At 32.2% G+C, this 22,353-nt stretch overlaps 3 protein-coding genes across 3 annotated transcripts in view; 1 reads left to right on the forward strand and 2 right to left on the reverse strand.

Moving 5' to 3' along the window:
* The first annotated feature begins 54 nt into the window (after positions 1 to 54).
* Positions 55 to 11,756, forward strand: LOC106712641 (dnaJ homolog subfamily C member 10-like). The gene is made up of 16 exons (XM_045678570.1): positions 55 to 383; positions 475 to 640; positions 1,001 to 1,214; positions 2,585 to 2,697; positions 3,285 to 3,380; positions 3,819 to 4,016; positions 4,708 to 4,902; positions 5,107 to 5,227; positions 5,950 to 6,147; positions 6,630 to 6,739; positions 7,470 to 7,635; positions 8,584 to 8,726; positions 9,333 to 9,454; positions 9,887 to 10,021; positions 11,000 to 11,087; positions 11,467 to 11,756. Coding segments are annotated over exons 1-16 (2,343 nt in total). The 5' UTR covers positions 55 to 381; the 3' UTR covers positions 11,743 to 11,756.
* A 1,199-nt stretch (positions 11,757 to 12,955) lies between these two features.
* LOC106707564 (PIH1 domain-containing protein 1) lies at positions 12,956 to 15,548 on the reverse strand. Its single transcript, XM_045678708.1, has 5 exons — positions 15,364 to 15,548; positions 15,213 to 15,294; positions 14,266 to 14,858; positions 13,423 to 13,566; positions 12,956 to 13,083 (listed from the first exon to the last, which is right to left on the reverse strand). Exons 1-5 carry the CDS (start codon positions 15,430 to 15,432, stop codon positions 13,051 to 13,053), a joined length of 921 nt encoding a protein of 306 aa, XP_045534664.1. The 5' UTR covers positions 15,433 to 15,548; the 3' UTR covers positions 12,956 to 13,050.
* Positions 15,549 to 18,085: 2,537 nt separating this feature from the next.
* Positions 18,086 to 22,353, reverse strand: part of LOC106712665 (ATP-binding cassette sub-family G member 4) — a 37,454-nt gene continuing 33,186 nt past the window's right edge. The window contains exons 7-12 of the mRNA XM_014505288.2: positions 21,841 to 22,064; positions 21,180 to 21,348; positions 20,791 to 20,891; positions 20,243 to 20,398; positions 18,850 to 19,058; positions 18,086 to 18,419 (exon numbers count right to left, since the gene is read on the reverse strand). Of these exons, the coding sequence (XP_014360774.2) occupies positions 18,278 to 18,419; positions 18,850 to 19,058; positions 20,243 to 20,398; positions 20,791 to 20,891; positions 21,180 to 21,348; positions 21,841 to 22,064 (1,001 nt within the window). The 3' untranslated portion in view covers positions 18,086 to 18,277. The remainder of the gene's footprint in view (positions 18,420 to 18,849; positions 19,059 to 20,242; positions 20,399 to 20,790; positions 20,892 to 21,179; positions 21,349 to 21,840; positions 22,065 to 22,353) is intronic.

Below are 22,353 nucleotides of genomic sequence, written 5' to 3' on the forward strand. Positions count from 1 at the left end.
TCACATTTTAGGACGCTCATTTGTCATGTTAGATATCAGTTGTCGTTGTCAGTGTCACTGTATTGGTCCTGCAGCTGCATCCAGTTTGCATTTTTATTGATTTCAATTGTGCACCAAAAATCCGAAGAAGGCAAAAGCTGCAGACCACAAAAATATTTTTTCATACTTCTAGTTCGCAACATTCGCCGTGGTCGTAAATACAAAAAGAAAAAAAGAATATACTGCTCTTAATTATGTGCCGGTTACTGTGTTATAAAAAGTGATCTACTATTTTTTTGGATATGATTAATATATAATTGTGTAAATTCGTAAGAGGTGAAGCGTCAACAAAATTTACCTATGCTTTCATTTACTTGATCTTAGTCAATTCTGTTAATAAAAATGTAAGTTACTATTTGCTATATGGATTTAATTTATTTTATGATTGAAACGGTTGTAAAGGCTTGTATATCTCATATCAATTAATTATTTCAGGTCTAAATACATAAACATATTATATCTATGTGTTCTAATTCACAATGCTAATCTAATGGATGTGTCATATTACGAAATATTGGGGGTATCTAAACAAGCCGCGACACAAGAGATAAAGCAAGCATACAAAAAGTTAGCAATAAAGTATCATCCTGATAAAAATTCCGTAAGTATAAATTATTTTTTTGTAACCTTGAACAATAAAAACTCGTAGAGTAACTTGAAAGTTTAGATAGAATTGTGTGGGAAGTGAGTGGGTGTACTACACAACTTTGAAGATAAATGTTGTAATTTACTAATATGCTCAATGTCACATCAAAATGAACTTATTTCTATTTTTTTGATAAGAAATATACTTTTGAATATTACAGAAAATGCAAAACTAGAAAATCTATTGAAATATTATCCAGTAAAAATGTAATCATAGAAAAAAAGTTTCATCCTCAACCAAATTATTATGATTTTTCCTTAAATCCTAAATTTTAAAAAATAAATTGAGAAATTTAAAACATAATCTCTCTTACAGGATGAAGCAGTGCAAGAGAAATTCCTTAAAATAACTGAGGCATATGAAACATTGAAAGACCCTGAGAAAAGACGGAAATATGATATTTACGGTTCACATGGAGCTTACACAAGGAAATATGATTATCAGTCTCAATCCGAGTACAATAATCTCTTCTATAATGGATTGTACCATAATGACCCTTACGTGGTTACCCTTAGTAGTTCTACTTTTTGTGAGTATTTTTGATATAAATTATTAATAACACCTCTATATAATATTAGCTGTCGCACAGGACTCCGTCTGCAAAGAATTAAAAAAACTTGATTGGTAGTTCTACATCTATGCCAAATTTCATTGAGATCTGTTCAGTCGATCTCAAGATGACTTCTAACAAACATCAATCCAAAATTTTATATGCTATGAAAACTTGGGGCATCCTGACACAAGTCGATGGGTACCGGGAATAAAGCCGCAATTGTAAAAATGAAACTGTTCAGGAAAAAATATTTAATGAAATTATGGAATAACTATAAAACCACTGAATATCTTAAAATAAATTATATGTCACCTTGTTCGTTATTTTTTGCCTAAAGTACTGTTGCAGTTACAAGATTGTACATTTTATCCAAATAGGAAAAAATCGGTAAAGATCATATTGCTACTGTTTATGTCGAAAGGTTGTTCCCATAATAGTTACTTACAGCTTTGTTCCACGAAAAAAAAATGAATGTTGATACAGTAATAATATGTTACAGCTTTTTTCAGTGTATTATAGGATACACGATGGATACAGTAACCATAGTTTGTGTTCTTATTCCTTGAACTTGATGAGCGTTTTGTGGACGGTATTCATATTTTACTGTATATTCATCGTTGTATATTTTTTTAAATCTTTTATCTTTGCGTGAATATCTTATTTTTATTGACAGTAATGTATAGTGCGTTTAATGTTTACATGTTTTATTCCCTGGAAGAAAGCCGTAATTACAATTGCTGGTCTAAAATTGAAACAAAAATTTCACTTTCAACATAACCGTATTGTTCCAGTAATATTTTTCTAAACGTTTACGAGGAACAAACAATTAATGTACAAAGTGATTTTTCTATTTTTGTCATTTTTCATCAGAATTAAGTAAAAAAAATATATAAGGTGTATTTAGGTCCGTAGATACCGAATCTGACTTAACCCGAAGACTGTCGCGATATCCATTGCGACATTATTCCAAGTACCCATCGAAGTATGTACTTACTTAATAGGACGCCTTACCCTTAAAATATATGTATAATAATTGTGTTTTGAAATACAAATTTATTATTATTATTATCCATCCATCCATATAAACATTCGCTTTTATAATATTAGTAATGTGTGTAATTAATAAAAAATTGTAGCCAAGTTTTTTTACCAAGCTAAATAGTTTACGAAGATAAGTGCACAAATATTAGAGCTTTACAAAACCTTTTTAAAACACAGAAAAACAATTTTTTAAAACACAATTAATTATTTTGTAAAAATTGTGGAACTTTTTAAATTAAGGTTTATTAGGTAATTAACATTTATTTTTATAATTCAAATCAATTTAGATTTTTAATTTTTTTCAGATGTACATTTAACAGATGGCTTTCATTTTATAAATTTCTACTCACCATTTTGTCCACCATGTCAAAATCTAGCCGATCATTGGAAAAGATTTGCTGAGGTATATCATGGAATTGTAAGTTTGAATTAATTTGTTGATTACTTATTAACTTTTTAATTATTAATCACTTGGTCTTAAGTATCTACTTATTGTATTCACTTAGAATTTAGGACCTAACTTTAGAAACAATACAACATATCCGGCTCGAAGGACTATAATCTACATTCGGTATCAGCCCCGGTTGTGGTTAAGTCTGAACAAACAGCACGAATCGCAAGGATGATGCACCGGTAATACGGGTAAACTAGGGTCGACCCCATTACGAACCTCGGGGAAATAAAACCACCTAATGCAAGTTGAAAAAGAGTGATATATTTGAATTGATATATCGCCTAATATTTAACTTTAATACCTGATCAAGAATTATTATTTACACGACTAACATATGTGTGTGTGTTATAAGCGATATTAACGAGGCAACCGAGTGTGTATAACATGTGCAGTCTTCTAGATTTCCTGCTTCCAGTAGTTTATTGCACAGAACACATTATGCTCTACATATTCTTGTTCTTGTGCAATCTTCTAATATTACGTTTGGACTCTGTTCTGACCATGGACGTTGATACGAGCATTATTTAAATAATTTTATTATTGTATTTTAGGTTAAAGTTGGTGCTGTAAACTGCAAATACCACAACTCATTTTGCTATCACAATATGAGAATAGGCAGCTATCCAACTTTATTATTTTATCCTAATGTGAGTATTCAATTTTGTACTTTGTACAAAAATACAATATTATTCTACTTGGATTTCAACATAAAGTTTTGATAAAAATGATTTTTAAATTATAACTTTTTCCAATACGAAAACTCAGAAATATCACAGAACCAAAACAGAAACATACACTTATTTAAGATTATGTACTTAGAGGATGACTACAGCATTTGACTTGTAATCTGCAAGTTCTGGGTTTGAATTCAGCTATGTACCAATGTGTTTTTCGATTTTAGTTAAAGAAAACTACCCAGTTAGTGATAAAAACCGCATTGGCTCAATGCGGTTTTTATAGCATTCTTGACTATGGCCTATTCAACCCCAACTTAGTGTACGGCTCCGAACCCCTCGGTAGTGATGTATTGTGAGCTGAAGGTGATGAAAAATCCAAAATTGTTTTTTTTATATGATATATTTCAGGGTAAAATAGGGAATTCCATATATTACCGAGGGGATGACACATTTGATGCGCTCGAAGAATTTGTTATGAATTATATAAAAAGTAAAATACATGTGCCAGTTGTGAGTCAACTACGGAGTACTGAAAAACCTATCGCATATGTTCTTGAACCTAATAACATTGATGATAATGCATTGACAAGAATCGCCTTTCATTTGGTAAGTGACATTCATAAAATATTTAACGAATTCATTAATTATACTGGTTTTTTTTTATACATAAAATGTGTATTCTATTGTAAATGTCTTCAGCTATTACTTGAATGTGCTTATTTATATTTTTAATCTTACTTTTTACTATTGTTATAAATGCAAAAGTTTATTTGTATGGATGGATGTTTGTTAGAAGGTATTTCCGGAACGGCTGCATAGATCTAGCTGAAATTTTGTATAGATGTAGAACATAGTCTGGAATAACATATCGGCTACTTATTAAGTTATTATTTTTAATACCGCGCGGACGGAATCGCGGGCGACATCTAGTCTTATTAACTTACTAATATTATAAATGTGAAAGTTAAGATGGACGGAAGGATGTTTTGTATAAGGTATCTCCGGAACGGCTTAATGTAACTTGATGAAATTTGGCACAGATATAGAATATAGTCTGAAAAAACACATAGGCTACTTTTTTTTTTAATTCCACGCGGACGGAGTCGTTGGTGACAGCTAGTTAGTTAAATTCAAACTACATCTTATTTCAATAGAACGGACATAGTTATAAAAGAATTAGTTCTACCACAATTAATTTGTAATTTACCAGTTCTTTTTTTAAATGTAGTGTTTGTCTTTGGTTTAGATGGTTAGGCTTTGGATTGAATGTTTAGTTTTGTTATTTATGGTATTACAGAAAGGATTGACTACAGTTGTAGTGATAGATGATGAAGAACTACGCGATGATTTGACAGAAGACCCGGATACAGTTGTTGTATTTCAATATAAAAAAAATTACATTGAAATATCAAGCAATGATGAAAAGACTATCATCAAAAAAATTGTTGAATCTTTACCCAAAATCGAGGAGATTGATCCTAAGAAATTAAAGGTAAAATATATATCTTACTTCTTACTAATATTATAAATCCAAATGTTAGCATGGATCTCGATGAAATTTGACATACTTACTATGTTTCTTTCTAATTCCGCGCGGACGGAGTCGCGGGCAAACGCTAGTTAATCATATTTTTAACATGTTTTCATGTGACCAAGATTATTGTTTGAAATTCCATGTGAAAAAAACTTTTTTCAGGACATTAGAAACAAACTTCGTAGCGGTGGGAATAAACCTTGGGTGCTGTACTTCCCAAGTGAAGATGATGACAATTTACTGCTGCATCAAATGAAAATGAAATATCCTAATATGAATTTTGGTGAATATAATTTTTATTTATTTAAAATAACTTACAGATTTTCTAATCTTATATAATTTAAAATGTCTTAAAAATCCTACCACTGTTATCATATTTAACAGTTTCTATTGCTTTAATAATAAACTCATTTAATCTATTCGAAAATAGTATTAAAAAACATATTAAAAAGTAGTGAAAAAGCTCAAAAACTATATTTTTTTATATCAAAAGGTGACAAATGAACAAATGGCCACCTGAAAATAGCGAAGTGACCTAGCCCATAGACATCAAATGCTGATGCGTTGCCTTTAATCAACAGAGAACGGGATGCACAGAAAGATATTTCCCCTTCCTATGCTTCCCCGTTTTAATCTGTCACCGTGCACAGGGTTGAGAATTGTTTGTTTTATATGGTATATTACAATATTAGTTCTCCTTTTTTAAGTTATCCTTTATTTTGAATCTATGCGTCAAGTATCGCTAGCCGATGATCTAGACTAGATATGGGGGGAGATAGGTAGTTTTCTTTTTCCAAAGATAATGCTTATTAGCTAGGGAATAGGAAAAACTGACGAGTAGTTTTTGAGTTTTTTTTTGGGATCTAAAGGCATTGTATCTTATTATTTCGAAGTGGTTTATATTAGTTTTAGGTAGTTTTTCGGTTTTATAGGGAGGGATGGGGGGCAGCTATCCTTCTAGGTTACCAATGTCAGTTAAATTATTACACATGTATTTATCTCCAGGCACAATTGATTGCAAATCCCAACAAGAATTATGCGTGTCTCTGCAAGTAGAGTCAACGCCATGTTGGGCGGTACTGAAATGGGGCGGGGTTTACCAGCGCTCGTACACGCCCCCTGATACATTCATACAAACTGCAGCGGATATTTACAATCTCCATACAATATCCGCCTCTGAACTACAGAAGATATTGGACGGTGGTAAGTTATACTAGCTCTAGACCATAGTTGCACTTGAATTTTTTTTTGTTTCTTTCAGATATATATCTAAATTATTCATGTTATAATATAAAAATCCTAACAAATACGTTTTATCTATTAAATGTGTGTGCAAATTACATTTCTTCAATTTTTTTGCGTAATTATCACATATGTAACCAAATTGTGTTACTAACTACAAATTATAATTTCTCCTGTATTTATAGGATTAAGGGTCGACTTGTTATATTTCCAGTATTTACAAAATAAGTTAAAAAATAATTTCTTCTCAGATATGTGCAGCATCACGATGTTTTTTTACCTGTACGTGATAAAAAGTACATGTGTAAATTGAAAAATACATTGACAAATGGCGGGATTCGAACCCAAGATCTGCAAATTACTAATAAGATGCGTAATCCCTGAACCATATGCTCTTGGGTACCTCTATGTATATATAATTGCTTTTTATTTTGCGTTGTAAGATGTTGGTACCTGGGTACTACTTGTGGTACCATACAAATTGTCTTGGGACCACATCGCTGAACCCTTCACTGAAGTCAGCAAACATTACCTTGACTTGGAAGTAATAAATGTAAGTAATAAGTCATATTTTCCCTTCTGCTACACAATTTTGCAATAAAAAGATGTCTTTTATTTGTGTTGCATATAAAAAAAATCATTTTTTAAATGATAGTCTGTCTGTCTGTTCGAGAATTTGTGTTTGTGCCGGATAACCTCCGAAACGGCTGGACCGATTTTGATAAGAGTTTTGGTGCAAGGTAGCTGATGAGTGCAGGAGTGACACAGACTATTTCTTTTTTTTTTAAATTTCATACTGAAGTGTGAGAGATTGACACGAATGTATAAAATTAGCGGTTACCTACGAATGTTGTATATGTAAGCACTGTAAGCTAATGTCTTCGATCTCTCAAAATGCATAGCGTAATTATTTTAAAGTCACAGATTAACTGATCACGCCTATTCTCTCTATTTGAGATCTGTGACGTCACAGTATGACGCGCTTTCGTACACTTTATTTGAAACATCATTCAAGCTTTAACTACTAGTTTTTTTAACGAAGCAAACTTTTTACTCGCGTTTACTTCGCCGTAACGGTTAACAATTAAATTGTTTAAACTTTCGTGAGACATAATAATAAATTAAGAACGAACGGCTTAACTCACGTATGATTATCCGGTGACGGCACCAACTAGTTTCGGACCCGTTGGGGGTCCATCAGGGCGAGTGTTTATTTTGAAGACTTCGCGGACAATGTTTATGTCACACGAAAGTTTAAACTTAATAGTTTTTTTACATTACAGTTTGGTATTATGATTTGCACGTTGCAAACAGAACAGTATTGCCGCAAGCTGGCACACAACCAGCCCGCCATCTTGGTGCAGGAGGGACGCAATCAACATGTCTATAATGGACGTATTGATACAGAAAATATCATTGATTTCATACAATTGATTAAGGATAGTGGCAGTAAGTTACACTAGTGTTATATTAAAGAGTGGTTAACTTGATTAAACCAAAAATCTACTGCATTATTTTAAAAAAAAAATTGTGAGCCGTCATGGGACGCCTGGCAGATGTGAAACATCGTACAAGTAATATGCACAAAATATTAAATATTATAATTAAATAAATAATGATAATAATAATAACAATGTATACCTCAGCGTACACTACTACACATAATATATATATATATGTATACCTTAGTATAGCGTGGCGACCCGTCGCCACGGCAAGCGTCGCCACGCCAACAATTCGGTTTACAAGTGATCCTATAGATGTTTCACATCAAAAATATGTTTTAACATTTCGACAGCTCATTGATATTATTGACTTCAACGTGGATATGTTTCACCATTTTGAGGTCAATAAAATGTGTAAAGATGACATTTTCCAAGTCTACACATAATAATGTTTCAATAACTATGTTATGTCAGAAATCCGGGTCAAAAGTCACAGTATAAAAGGGTTGACGTATATTTAAGCTAAAATGTTTTTGAAACACTATCTAAGTTTAATTCAGTGACATCTACAAATTACAGATTTCTTTATGTCTCAAATGATACTGCATAGTTCAGTATTAAATGCAGTTTATTATTAAAAAAGAAATTGTGATCCTGAGTGGAAATAATTCCTCATTTTGTCTAATTGTGCTTTCAGAAAGCTTAATTTTAATCCTCGTTCCCTTTTAACCCTTGTATTATGAAGAAGAAATCTTGCATAAAGTATCGAAATTTAATTATGACCTATTACGTTAAACTTTAAAATAAAAATAAATCATAATATTTACAAAATACTTTAATAGAAAAAATAAAAGGTAATTGAACAGACTATTTGGTGAAATTGGTTGTACTTACTTAGTCAGATTGTAAAGTGACTAAGTTCTCAATAGTTAGGTGACATGAATTGTGTCAGGTGTGTCACTGAGCGAGCAGGAAGCACTGGGCATCATGACCTTGTCAGGTCGGAAGCATTGCTGGCTGGTGGCGTTTTTGCCCGCCTCATGTGACAGGTTCTGCCAGGACATCGCGCACCAGTGGCGCATCATCGCTAGGAGGGTAATGTTAATTATGTATTCAGCAATTACTGACTATTTTAAGTCTTGGCTATTCATTAATTTCGTAATACTATTATGAGCAAGCTGAGAACCTTCACTATTTTTTCCCTTTAAAAGTATATTCGTTTTTAAAAGCTTTTATTTAGTTTCGCTTGTCCTGATTTTTGTTATCAAATATTGCATTCGAGTTAAAGTTTTGCATATAAGTTTAAATCGCGTGACAATTATTGTGATGACATGGTATTTATCTGATGATGGAACTGGAAGATGACCATAGGAATTCCGGAATGAAACAACACAACCTAATCGAATTTAGATTTTAGATTGAATGATTTTTTTTTTAATTTATTGAAATTGAAATAAAATGTAATGAAAAGATCAGTTTAAAATAAAGGAATTATAAATTTAGCCTTACAAAATACTATTTAAGTGTCACACTGTGGCGGTTAAAAAACGCGCTAGGCTGTACCCCGCCCCCGCATGTTTACGCCCCGCCCCCGCATGTTTTCGCCCCGCCCCCATACCTTTACGCCCCGCCCACATTAAATTACATTCATAACTTATAGTTGTGATCGATTTAAAATGATAAGTGCTCGTTGTATTCCAGCTGCGGCCACTGGATTGGGTGCGTGTAGGGGTGCTGCAGTGTACGGAGAGCCGCGGACTTTGCGCCAACGTCCGCCAACCCACCGCCAGACTCTACCTCCTCAACAACAAACAACATTACACGTCTGTATCTCCCTCTCTGCTCTACCTTTCTCATATTCCTTATTTACTTGTTTCTTGACAGTTAGTTCAGTAGATATAATCTTACTAGTATTATAAATGTGAAAGTTTAAATGGATGGATAGATGGATGGATGTTTGTTTGAAGGTATCTCCGGAACTACTCAACGGATTTCGATAAAATAGAAGTCTGGAATAACATATAGACTACTTAATGAGCTTTTTAATAGTAATATTATAAATGCGAATGTTTGGATGTTTGGATGTATGGATGGATGTTCGAGAAGATATCTCCAGAACGGCTCAACGGATCTCGATGAAATTTGGCATAGATGTAATTAGTCTACAAGAACACATAGGCTACTTATTAAGTTTTTTTTAATGCTAAGCGTACGAAGTCACAGGTGGCAGCTAGTTATTTATTATAAATTCGCAGGCTGAACCTGCAGCAGAAGTCGGAGGCGCCGTACATCTTGGAGTGGACGCTGGATCACATAGATGACTCCGTGGAGAAGTTGAGATGGCATACATTTGCCAAACAGGTCGCAGCTGAAGACATACATCCTCATATGTCAGTATACAAACAATATATAACACTATCACATAATCATCAATCAATACATAGTATAAAACAAAGTCGCTTTCGCTGTATGTCCGTATGTATGCTTAGATCTTTAAAACTACGCAACGGATTTTGACGCGGTTTTTTTTAATAGATAGAGTGATTCTTAAGGAAGGTTTGTATGTATAATAAATGCATAATATAGTAGAGAAACACTGATAAATTTAAAGTTTTCTAATGTGATGTCGTAAATAAGCACGTTTTTTTGCGCTTATATTGCAAACGCTGGCTGAACCCTACGAGATAGACCAAAATAATGTACTAAAGTATTGTTCACCTTAAAAAGTTCAACAAAAAAGTCCGCGATGGTATATGTCTATCTCTTAGGGATAACCCAGCATAACCATTTTTATTCTTTTACGAAGTGATTTTAAACAATACAGCATTAATCCTTATCCATTTAAGTACCTTAAATAAATTGTGCATTTATTCTGTAGTAGGTATATTTTGCATTGCACCCGTGCGAAGCCGGGGCGGGTCGCTAGTCTATATATATAAAAGAAAGTCGTGTTAGTTACACTATTTATAACTCAAGATCGGTGGAACTGATTTAGCTGAAAATTGATGGGCAGGTAGCTTAGAACCAGGAAACGGACATAGGATCATTTTTACCCCGCTTTCTATTTTTTATTCCGCGCCGACGGAGGCGCGGGTAAAAGCTAGTATTACATAAAGGCTCTCTAATTTTATTAATCTTACTTAATATTATAACGAATATTTGGATGGATGTATGGATGTTTCAAAGTATCTCCAGAATGGTTCAACGGATCTTGATGAAATTTGGCACAGATTTAGATCATAATCTGGAAGAATACATAGGCTACTTTTTAATTTCGCACAGACAGAGTCGCGGGCGACAACTAGTACATTTATATTAATAAATGTATACAAACTGACAAATTATCAGCATTAATATTTATATATCAGGTACAAGAGGCCATGGCTCGTGTACTTCCACTCTCCGCGGTGTTATCACTGCTTCGAGAAGTATCCGGACTTCGCCCTCGCCGCTATTGTAAGTTAATTTGACATCCTCAATTGCAGACAGAGAAGGGGACGCAGAGATAGAAAATACGTCTTTCTATGCGTCCCTTCCTCCATTAATTCCACTTTACTTTCCCATCTCTTCCTTATAAGAAAAGAGTGGGAAGGGTAAGAGGACTAATTTAAGTCCTTTATTTTCTAGATTGTCATTTTCTAGTTTGGGTTGTTTATTAATTTATAGTCAAAATTGATGAAATAAAACCCATTAATAATTGATAATTTTAATATATAAATCGTGTAATTTTTTTTTGTTTTAATAACAAAAATTTTGAAAACAAAAAAAAAACGCAAAATTATTGGTTTAATTTTAATTAAAATTTATTTGTTAATTAATTCATATTTTTATCCAGTTTATGGGTAAAGTGGTGAACTTCGGTAAAGTGAATTGTCTGAATGAGCGCAACTTGTGCCAACAAGAACACATCACCAGCTATCCAACCCTCAAGATGTACTTGAGGAACCAACACCAGGGTTACCGGGTGTCCACACTCAGGATCGGGGATTATAAAGCTATAATGGATGAGGTCAGACCTTATCTACCAAATATAAACCGAGATGCTAATTTATTAGGTGGACTTCATAGTTTCACACCAGGAATGTTTCATTTCAAACACGATGAGTTATAATTTTACAGCTAATAGTTAATGTTATATAAAAAGTTTTTTTTTTCAGATAATAAATCTTGTTCCTTATTTAAAATTGTACTCAAAGTTTTTCCTTAGCATACTTTAAGGTTACAATTTTTTTTAGCGTTTAATTTATTGATGATTTTAAGTCAAACTTAGTACAAGTAATAATTAATTCTTTCATATTTTATGAATAATATTTAATTTCATAAGATTAACTTGAAATTAGAAAAGAGCTAAACTATTTGTCCTTCTATTTATTTACTACTTAATAATGTATATAAGAATTCTTGGTCTAAAGACTTCAGCAACCATTTTAAATAATTTAGAAAAAAAAGTAGGCGCTTATTTATGCTTTTAACATTTTTAAAGGTATTTTTTGCTATAATTTCATCTCCTATTAATAATTAAATGCATTTATATTGTGATATTTTTATTTACTTTATAATAATTAATAAACTATTATATAAAATAAGTCATTAGATGTATTTGAATAGTGTAGTTTTTTGATCTTGTATTTGTACACTTGTGGTCAAAATTAATGACCAATTATTATAATTGAATCTCTCAGTAAGACGATCGTAGTAATATTTATTAATCTACAATTATAGACTTAAGGTTAATTAACTGGAATTTAATATTACTATGAGATCTATTTGAATTTTCTTACAATTTTAACAAGTTAACTTTTCTTACCGTTGGTTTCTGAGACCAAAATATTATATATAAAATTTTCGTGTCACAGTTTTCGTTCCCGTACTCCTCCGAAACGGCTTGACAGATTCTCATGAAATTTTGTGAGCATATTCAGTAGGTCTGAGAATCGGCCAACGTCTATTTTTCATAACCCCCCCATTTAGTTTTTTTTAATTGCGCGCGGACGGAGTCGCGGGCGACAGCTAGTCTTTTTATAAAAACATATCATACCTGTCATTATCTTTGACGAAACAGAAATAACAATATATTTTAACCAGATATTTTGGTCTCAGAAACCTGCAATTAATCTTTTTCTATAATGAAAAATGCTGCCAATAAACTTTATATGTGATGTAATTTTTTTATGACATCTTTTTAGAATAAGAATCTCCTAATTTAAACATCACAAAACAGCCATAATGTATACAAATTTTGTAATCAAATAAAAAAATAAATCATTTTTCCTTCATAACCAAGTTTTATTCAATATTACCAAGTTACAACTGTCCTGAAATATTTTTTATCATTTTCATAGAATTTCTAAACATTTCAAATATCAGAGTCTTCAAAGATCTTCTAAACATCAATAGATTCCGATTCAATTCCATCTATTCAATGTATTGCTGGCATTTTCACAGATAATAACTGAAACAAAAAAAAAAGTTTAATAAAGAAAAAAAAATTGTACTACTTAAAATATTAGAGTACCTAAAATTATAAGTAATTAAAGTTAATTCATAGGATCGTGTGATTTCAATTTTTTTTTTCACCATTAAAATACTACAGTATCCCAGAGAAACAAAGGTTCATCATCATCATCATCATCACCCTATCCACCTGCTATTCCTACTCACATAAGGTCTGTCCACCAGTTATTGTCAACCCATCTTTCAATATGAAATGAATTTCACAATCATGTAAGCTATAATTTTTTTTCATATTTAAAAGTACTAATTGCAAAATAAATATAATTAAACAACTTACATCATAATTCCTATTCAATTTAGCTTCAATAATATCTTGGTCCACGCTACATGGAAGATAAAAATCAATTAGCTGATAGTGACCTTTTGAGTCTAACACGAGTCTGTCCTCACCAACTTCCAAGTGTAAGTCTTTCAACTCTAACTGAAAATTAAAACAAATAATTAAAAAAATAAATCTAATTCGAATTTCAAAAATCATTTGAAAAAAGAACATTTTAAGGACAGAAACAGCATAATACAGAATTGGCTTAAAATGACATATTGTTTATGGTGACATAGAGTATAAACCCTGAAAGATTTTTAATCACATTAAAAACTTATTTAAAAGCTTTCACATCAAAGAACCACTTATCTTACTATATTATAAGTGTGAATGTTTAGATGGATGGATGTTTGTTTGAAGGTATCATTGGAATCTTGATGAAATTTGGCACAGATATAGAACATAGTCTGGAAGGATACTTATGAAGTTTTTCTTTAATTCCGCAAAGACTTAGTCGGGGAAGACAGTTAGTTCTATAATAAAATAATATAGTATGAGTGTAACAAATCATTAAACACATAAAAAATGAAAACACTATTTACATTTCGGCGCTGGAAAGCATAAACGCTGTAACCCTTGAAAACCATTATCAAACGATAATGATTTTATTATAGGTTAACACAAACTACACAACATTGCTAAATACCGCATGCTTGTAGGCGTATCAGCTCACGAGTTATGATTTTTTGGCTCTCCTGTAAAGTTCATACTTTCGGGGTTACAGCGTTTACGCTTTCCAGCATCGATTTTATATTCTGTTCTTTTCATTTCAATAGTAGATTGTTTCCAAATACTTACAGTTGCAGGAATTTTAAATTCAGCCAACAGATAATCAATCTCTCCTGTAGGTGGCTCTCTTCTCAACCGGTAAACAATTTCCTTTTTAATATTCTCTATCTTTACAGGTTCTTTTATTTTTTTCTGTTCAATAGGTCTATCAATCTCTTCAATTAACGGTTTATTTGTTGGTGATTCTGATGTTTTAATATCCCTTATTTGAATCCTATGAGATTGCAGAGTACCAATAGATTTCCTATTCTTAAGAACAGAGTATTTCTGTGAATCTATTTCAAATTGGTATTTGTCCTGTAACCCTTCAAATACTACAGTAAGAAAGAATGTATGGAACAGATCATCATTTTCAATTTTAGTAAAGAATTTTGGATTTATGGCGACATCGTATACAGTTGCAGGTGCTCCAGATTTGTCCAATTCTGTACGTCCCTCACCTATGCTCATTGGTACTCTGTAACTTGAAGGATCTTCCGAATTCAAAATTTTCATAAGCTCTTCATTTGTTATATCTCTTGGGCATGGTATAGCATCAGTTAAGCAGATATTGACAAAGATTTTCTTATTGTCCGGTTTCATAAAAGTTTTAACACAAAAACCTGTAAATATAATTTGTACAAATGTAGTGTAGTGTATATAGTAAACAGTTTAATATGATGTATATAAATATAAGTGACAAATAATTATAAAATATGTTATATAAAGACCTATTATTACAACCTAATATTAAAGGTGTGGATATTTCTTGTTGAGCTGTTTGACTTAGTAATCAATTTACCCAGTGGAATTTTTTCCCCATAGCACTTAGGCATTGATATCTTTTTGTAAATAGAACAAGTGTTTTCTACTGAATGATTATCAAGAAGTCATCCCAGTTTTATAATGTAGGGTCTTTATATCTTCATGATTAATATGAAAAGGTTAATTATATTTTATAATAATTAAAATTATACCTGGTGTAGGTTTGACGAGTTTATACGGCACCGAATCTACAGAAGACAGTAATTTATTCAATTCCTCTTCCATTGCGTTTTCCTACAAAAAATGTTGGGTATTTTATTTAATAAATCAAACATAAACTATAAATTTAGCAATTGAACCTACTTTTACGATCCTCATGCTTTTTTCCATTATAGAAGGATCGACATCCAAATTTATTGATTTCTTCGTCATATTTTCGGTTTCCTAGCAATCTCAGCTTTAGTTTTATGAATTTTACCATAAAATGAGCAGAAAAGCACAACAATCAACAAAACAAGGAAAAATATTGACAGTGACAGTAAAAGTCAAAGAGTAAACATGGAGTAAATAAAACAAAAGACAATAGTGACAGGACACTGATATGGAAGTTGGACAGGCTTTGTGGCATCTTATTCTCTATTCCAAGGCATATTTTTATAACTCCTTTTATTAATTAATACTCTTGGACATCCGCAACACCAGAGGAACTCACATCGATTTTCGCTATTTAGGCGCCGACGGAGGGATCTTTTCATCTTTCTCAAATTCTGCAAAATTTCTGACTGACTACACCAAGTCTACACAAAAGATTATATCGCGAAAGACGCTATTCCAAGCTTGATTTCAAATAAATATTTTGATCAATTATTGAATTTCTGCAAAGAAGTGGTATGTTTATACAAACAAGCAACTGATAGCGCCAACATTGAAATATAACTTGTAGATTATTTTCTGAGTTTTTGATTATTTAATGGGCGGATAATTCAAAAGATTTTTTCAATTTAACAGGAGTATTGATGAGGTGAAGTCTTCAATAGCTCTTTATTGATGATAAAGATTGATTCATATGAAAAATAAAAGATCTGATTTTGATCATGATACGTTTACAATTACAAGACTTTTTATTAAAAAAATGTATAAATGCAAGTCGTAGATATAAAAAGGAAAAAAAAAATATTCAAAAAAGGTTGCGCGGTGCGCACTGGCCACTCAACCCCGGGGCCGGTGTTGCCGCAACAGAAGAAAATACTGGTGGTGGAGGTTTTAAGCTTATTTGGTTAACAAAGTGTCATTAAATCCTTTACTGAAAGTATTATCATTTTGTAATAAAAACACAAAACATGGAGCAATGAAAGATCGTTAAAATTTAAATACGTTTATTTATTACATATCACTTTGTTTCTGTAAATAAAACATTCGTGTGGCCATGGCAATTTTTTTTTATGAAATTGATGTTGGCATTACATGAAATTAGTTGCGTTTTCTGCAACTTGGCGATCTGTTTTATTTTTTTGGAAACCTATGTATTATAATACCTAATATCACGTATATTTGAAGTAGAAATGGTTTACTTTTTAAATCTGTTATTATAACAATTTTGTACAAATACATATCATGCGAAAGAATCAAGCTTTTGTAGTTTTTGCATTTACTGAACTTGCAGGTACCTATTAAGTAATTCAATCTCCTTTCATGTAAAATATTGCCAAACTGATAATTCTGCTACTACTAAGATACATAGATACATTTTAACTTCTGAACAATTGAGTGAATAGAAATTAAATTGTAAAATCACGCCAAAATTTATTGACAACTTGAGATTTACACAGAAAAGGTAATATGTATGACGAGAAATATTATCACATATTTCATAAAATGAAACGAGTTAATACCTGTGAGATTCCAAACAATTATTATGAATTATGACCAACTTCTCTATTCTTCTGTTTTTATTGTATAAAACAGGAATAGCATTTAAATTTGTATAGTTCTGACCTTCTATAGGCTACAGGCAGTAACATATTTATTAACTTTAATTCTATATTAAAATATAGAATTCAAGTTAATAAATATTATTTACATAATATAAATATTTATTACATAAGGTGTAAAACTCAGATATGTTTATATTGCTTGTATATTATATATTTCATATATATGCCAAAACGATGCATAGATAATACTTTTTATTAGTACAATCGTGAGCTTTGACGCATTTGAAACAAGATTTGATAAAATTTTTACAATTATTCGACCTTTGGTATCTCGTGTTATTTCTCAAATTCTACAATAACCTACAGAAAATTTAAATTCACATATTTATTGAAAACCAAATTGTAAGTAATTTCTTCGGTTAGTTAATAAACAAAAATGAACAAAGGATTTTTTAAATAAATTACTGCGCAAACTAGACAAACAAAAACAGACGTTTTTGACTTATTAATTTTACAGATGAGTGAATTTATTTTTTATTTGTATAGCATACGATTGTAACTCATAAATGCACCAATTTTTGTGTCAATAAAAAAAAAGAATTCTGTAAAATATTTAAGTAACGGCATCACTTTTTTTCCTTAATATAAAAAAAATATAATTAATAGTCTATGGCAAGGCAAAAATATCATAGCGCCATGGTAGCGCGTACCAATCCTCGCTTGTTGTGCCACCACCTTAATCTTAACAATAAAATGTCACCGTGGAATTGTCATTATCGCTTATTTGTAATCTAACGATAGTATTAACTGACAAAAGAATCTTGAGCCGAAACGAACATTTTAATAAATCAAATTTTATTTTTTAAATATTATTTTAAATACTTATCTAACAAAATTAATTAACCTTGAGTTAAAATTTATTGTACTCTCCCTTTCTGCACTGTATTGAAATAAACATCTTAAATAAGTTTAGGATACACAACTGTCATAGCGTTGGACACATGTAGCCAGTCGATGTATACAGTGTCTAGTGTATACATCGACTGTTTACATGCGTCGTCTTTTCTAATTGGTAGTTCACAATCAAATGCAAACGTCAATAGAAACGAAAACAGAGAGAAATGCGCGGGATTTACAACATAGATTGAATAGAGTTTGATGGAAATAATATTGTAAATAGTAGCTCTAGTTTTCTTATACAACTACAAACTATTGGAAAGTAAGCCATTCAACATTCTATCTGTTTTCTGTATGTATGTATATCGTTAGATAGATTATCTTACAATGTAACGGTGACACAAATACTTAATAAATAAATCACTGATCTCAACTACAATCTAATACTACGAGGATTTTTTGACAGTCCGTCTGAGTGTGAAGTAAGCCAGTATCCTGATGACGACGATCTCTGTGAGTAGCACAGCGATGTTAATCCAATAGTTGTCAGGGTTCATACTGAACTCTTCGAGAACTTTATTAGGATACCTGGAAAGTACAATATTAATTATATAATATTAATGTGTCATACCATGTATGTACATGTCACTGACTGATTGTGAAAACGGTCGTTTAGTATTTGTCGAGGTAAATAGTAGAATCGGATAATTTCGACAATTTGTAAATAGTCGACATTCACTATAAGATTGTGACAATTTTGGCTGCATAAAGTAAATGAAGTGTCACGGAAGTTAAAACCATTGGGGCATCGTTAAGCTTTTGGCCATAGGAACACTGCATCAACTGAACATAGTACAATTCAGTACTATCAGAGCAGTCTTATCCATATTGAGCGATCGGGTGTGGAAATCAGTCTGGTGGCCCTAAAAGTAGTACTTCCATTAGCTGGCGCCCCCAGGGCCTCCAGGGACCTACGGTAAGTCTTCCGTATGTATTAAAATCAGTTTTCATGTTGTACCTTAAATGACAGTAGATGACGTCATCTGGGCAGGCGAGGGGCGCTCGCCCGTACGAGTACATAGAAAGTACGAGGCCCTCGAATGCGTAGCGCAGAAATGACATGTATGAGATGAGGCGCATGGCCGGCGTCATGTGCGCAAACAGCACCAGGAAGCCAGCGAACACTATCATTGCGCACGTCGTTATCGCGCCAATAAATGTACCGTTCTACAACAAAATTATTTAATTATGCGTGGGTTTTTGAGATCAAAATCACCGTTTAAAACAAATTGTTATCTCTGAAGATAATGACAGGGATGACGAGTTGTTTTATACAGAAATTTTGATAATAAATATAAATATAAAAAATAAAGTCATGTAAGCTGTGATACTAGATTTCAATTTAGCACAAACATTTTTCTGGTAAAAATACAGTTACTATTAATATTAGGTATTAGTAAGTTTTCACAGTATACCATTGATTAGGCTACATTACTTTCTTTTGTTCTCTTCTTAATAATTTAGTAACCTTTTTTAATCCTTTCTAACTCTAGATATAAAGGTGAAAATACACATGACAGTTTTAAGAAAAATAAATACGTCAGTATGATAATAATTGTAAATTCCGATTGTTCACCAAGGGAAACTTATTTTTATGCCTATTTCTGTCATAATAATTATTATTGTAAACTTGTTGCAAAGAGAAAGCTAAACAAAATCGCGCGAAAACGCGAATTCTATGGTGACGTAATAAACAAAGTTATGAAATGAAACATAATGTAGGAGATATTGCGTATTTGGTTTAGTGAGATAACCGGATTCCATACAACTGTCGCGTAATCAACATATATAATAACAACAATTTATCGACGTCAAAAGAAAATGTTAATCCATGCAAATGCGCAAGTGGGTATTCTGTTCCATTATAATATGGAGGCATAATAATCTATTCTGTTATAAAAGTAAGTAAAAATAACACATAATGATTTGCGGAATTACTATACAAAAATAATTCAAATATATATGACATTTTAAGTTTTCATTCATAACAATCCTACTTCATACTAATATAAAATTTATTAAACCTCGAAAATCGTTAGTATCTACTAGCGAAGCACAAATACAAAAATCTACTAGTCTTCTAGTTATTTAAAAAAAAAAAAAAAAAAAAATGGGACCCATCTGCAAGCACTTCCTTTCGATTAAAATATTTTTTATCAAAATCGGAGCACCAGGGGCGGAGTTTCGCGGTAACACACATAAAAAAAAATACAGTCGAATTGATAACCTCCTTCTTTTTGAAGTCGGCTAAAAAACATATGGTCATCCCTCTCATTTACCTAAAAAAATACAGACACAATCATATGTTATTGTTTATGTTGACGGCAGTAGAAACCGACTTTTATACTTACAACGGGATTAACACATGTGCCAATGACGTTTCCGACCGCATCCGCGAGCAGAGTGATGTTGGCCAGCACTAAGACAAACATGCCGAAGCGCCAGATCTCTAGCGGTTGGCCTGACAGGAAATACGACGGTGCTGAATACACGAAGCTAAACCATATCTGTTGAAAAAAGGCATTTTTAAAGTTCTAGATGTTAATTTAGCGTTCACATACATTTCGTTACATGAGAGAGAAGAAAGATATGACGTAAATAAGTAGAGTAAAAGAGAAAGATTTACTCAATATAGAAATATACTAAAAACAAAATGTTACTGTTCTGTCTTTGCGTACGCTTATTTTATATGCAAATAAATCTAATATATAAAATTCTCGTGTCACAGTTTTCGTTCCCGTACTCCTCCGAAACGGCTTGACCGATTCTCATGAAATTTTGTGAGCATATTCAGTAGGTCTGAGAATCGGCCAACATCTATTTTTCATTTTTATTTTTCTTTTTTTTAACTGCGCGCGGACAGAGTCGCGGGCGACAGCTAGTAAATTATATGATTTACCTGTAACGGTATACCAGTCACAAGGATGGCAGCGTAATAAGTCTTGAGGTTGTACCAGTTATTGAAGTTTTCTTTCTTCAGCACGGCCAACTCCAGAGGAACTGTTTGAAAGACATGGCATAAATAACATTTAAAATTAATCTTTCAATTCTATAAGTGAGTAATTACGTAAATATTGTGAGCTGAGCTATCTTATTTTGTAATATTAAGAATATGGTTAGATTTAGAGAGATTGACCCATCTTATCGGTAATTTTGGAATAGTAAAAACTAGTTCAGATTATTCGATACTGATACTTAACACACATTGTTGCTTTTTCTGCGTGTTACTTTTATATATCTAGTCTTTTTATCGTCAAATAAGTATACATAATAAAAGAATAAACTTACATCTAAGTACAGCGGGCATGAGCGAAGTATAGCAGAGGTATGCAGAGGAGACTATGAAGTAGCCGAGGTTGTTGACGGTCTTATTGCCGTTACTACCCGTCTCCTCGTACAGCAGCCCGATCAGAACACCGATTACGATGTGTAACAACACCTTCAGGTGCGTCACCGTCTGTATAGCAAAAACATTTACGTGTAAAAGGATTTTTAATGAGATTTCTAAATATTACATACGTAGATTAATATTGAATTAAATAGGAGCAAAAGAACAAGTAGCATAACACAGTTTTTTTCTGATAGTTGGAAATATTATTGTGAATTTTGCAAGATATCTAGGTGGCTGTTAGCTTAGCGCGTGTCGATGTGCAGAATGTAGCGGGAATGCACTGTATCGAGGGCATTGCGCAGCGCGTTCTGCGCGCTTAGGCCGCCAATATTTGAAAAGACGTACAACAATACTAAAAAATTAGATACGATAACATTAATCTAGCACAAGAACAAAAATGTCGGTAACTATCTAGGTGAATTATTGTTCATAAGCCGAACAGAACTTTTTCGAGTCCTTACACCGGAAAAAATTCAGTCTTTTTCTTTTATTTTCATTAATTAATAATACTAAATATTAGTTGTTATACCTAATTCTTAGATTATTGAGTACACTCACCCAATCTCGATACTGCTGTATGAGACACCGTTTGAACAGTATACTGAACTTGTAGATCTCATGCGGACGTCGGATGATAGTGGACATCTTGCCGCACGAGAACTTGATCTCGTCAGAGGTCGTTGGAGACGGGGGTGATGGTATCACGTTGTCATCGGGACGAGAGCATCTTGCTGCCAGTTGCTCGTTGAAGTTGCCGTATTCTAAGTTTGCTATTTCTAGTACTGTGAATGAGTAATTTTATATTTAAAATTGGAATACTTTTTTAAATATTGTATTTAATATGAAAATAACTAGTCATACATTTCCTCAACATGACAATAAATGTACGTTACATTTCTTTCAATGCGGATATGAACGTTATTATTCTTCAACGCAAGCTATTTTACTAATATTATAAATGCGAATGTTTGTATGTATGGATGGATTTATGTTGGTTAGAACGGCTGCATGGATCTTGATGAAATTTGGCATAGATGTAGAACATAGCCTGGAAGAAAAGATAAGCTACGA

Source organism: Papilio machaon, chromosome 7, assembly GCF_912999745.1.
Source record: "Papilio machaon chromosome 7, ilPapMach1.1, whole genome shotgun sequence".
Classification (NCBI taxonomy): Eukaryota; Metazoa; Arthropoda; class Insecta; order Lepidoptera; family Papilionidae; genus Papilio; species Papilio machaon.

Coding starts and splice junctions, on each gene's coding strand:
- LOC106707564 (XM_045678708.1), bottom strand. CDS start 15,432: ATGACGAAGAAATCAATAAATTTGGATGTCGATCCTTCTATAATGGAA. Junction 14,859..15,212: donor ACTCGTCAAACCTACACCAG/GTATAATTTTAA, acceptor TTATATTTACAG/GTTTTTGTGTTAAAACTTTT. Junction 13,084..13,422: donor AATTGAATAGGAATTATGAT/GTAAGTTGTTTA, acceptor TTTTTGTTTCAG/TTATTATCTGTGAAAATGCC.
- LOC106712641 (XM_045678570.1), top strand. Junction 9,455..9,886: donor AACAACAAACAACATTACAC/GTCTGTATCTCC, acceptor ATAAATTCGCAG/GCTGAACCTGCAGCAGAAGT. Junction 10,022..10,999: donor GAAGACATACATCCTCATAT/GTCAGTATACAA, acceptor TTTATATATCAG/GTACAAGAGGCCATGGCTCG.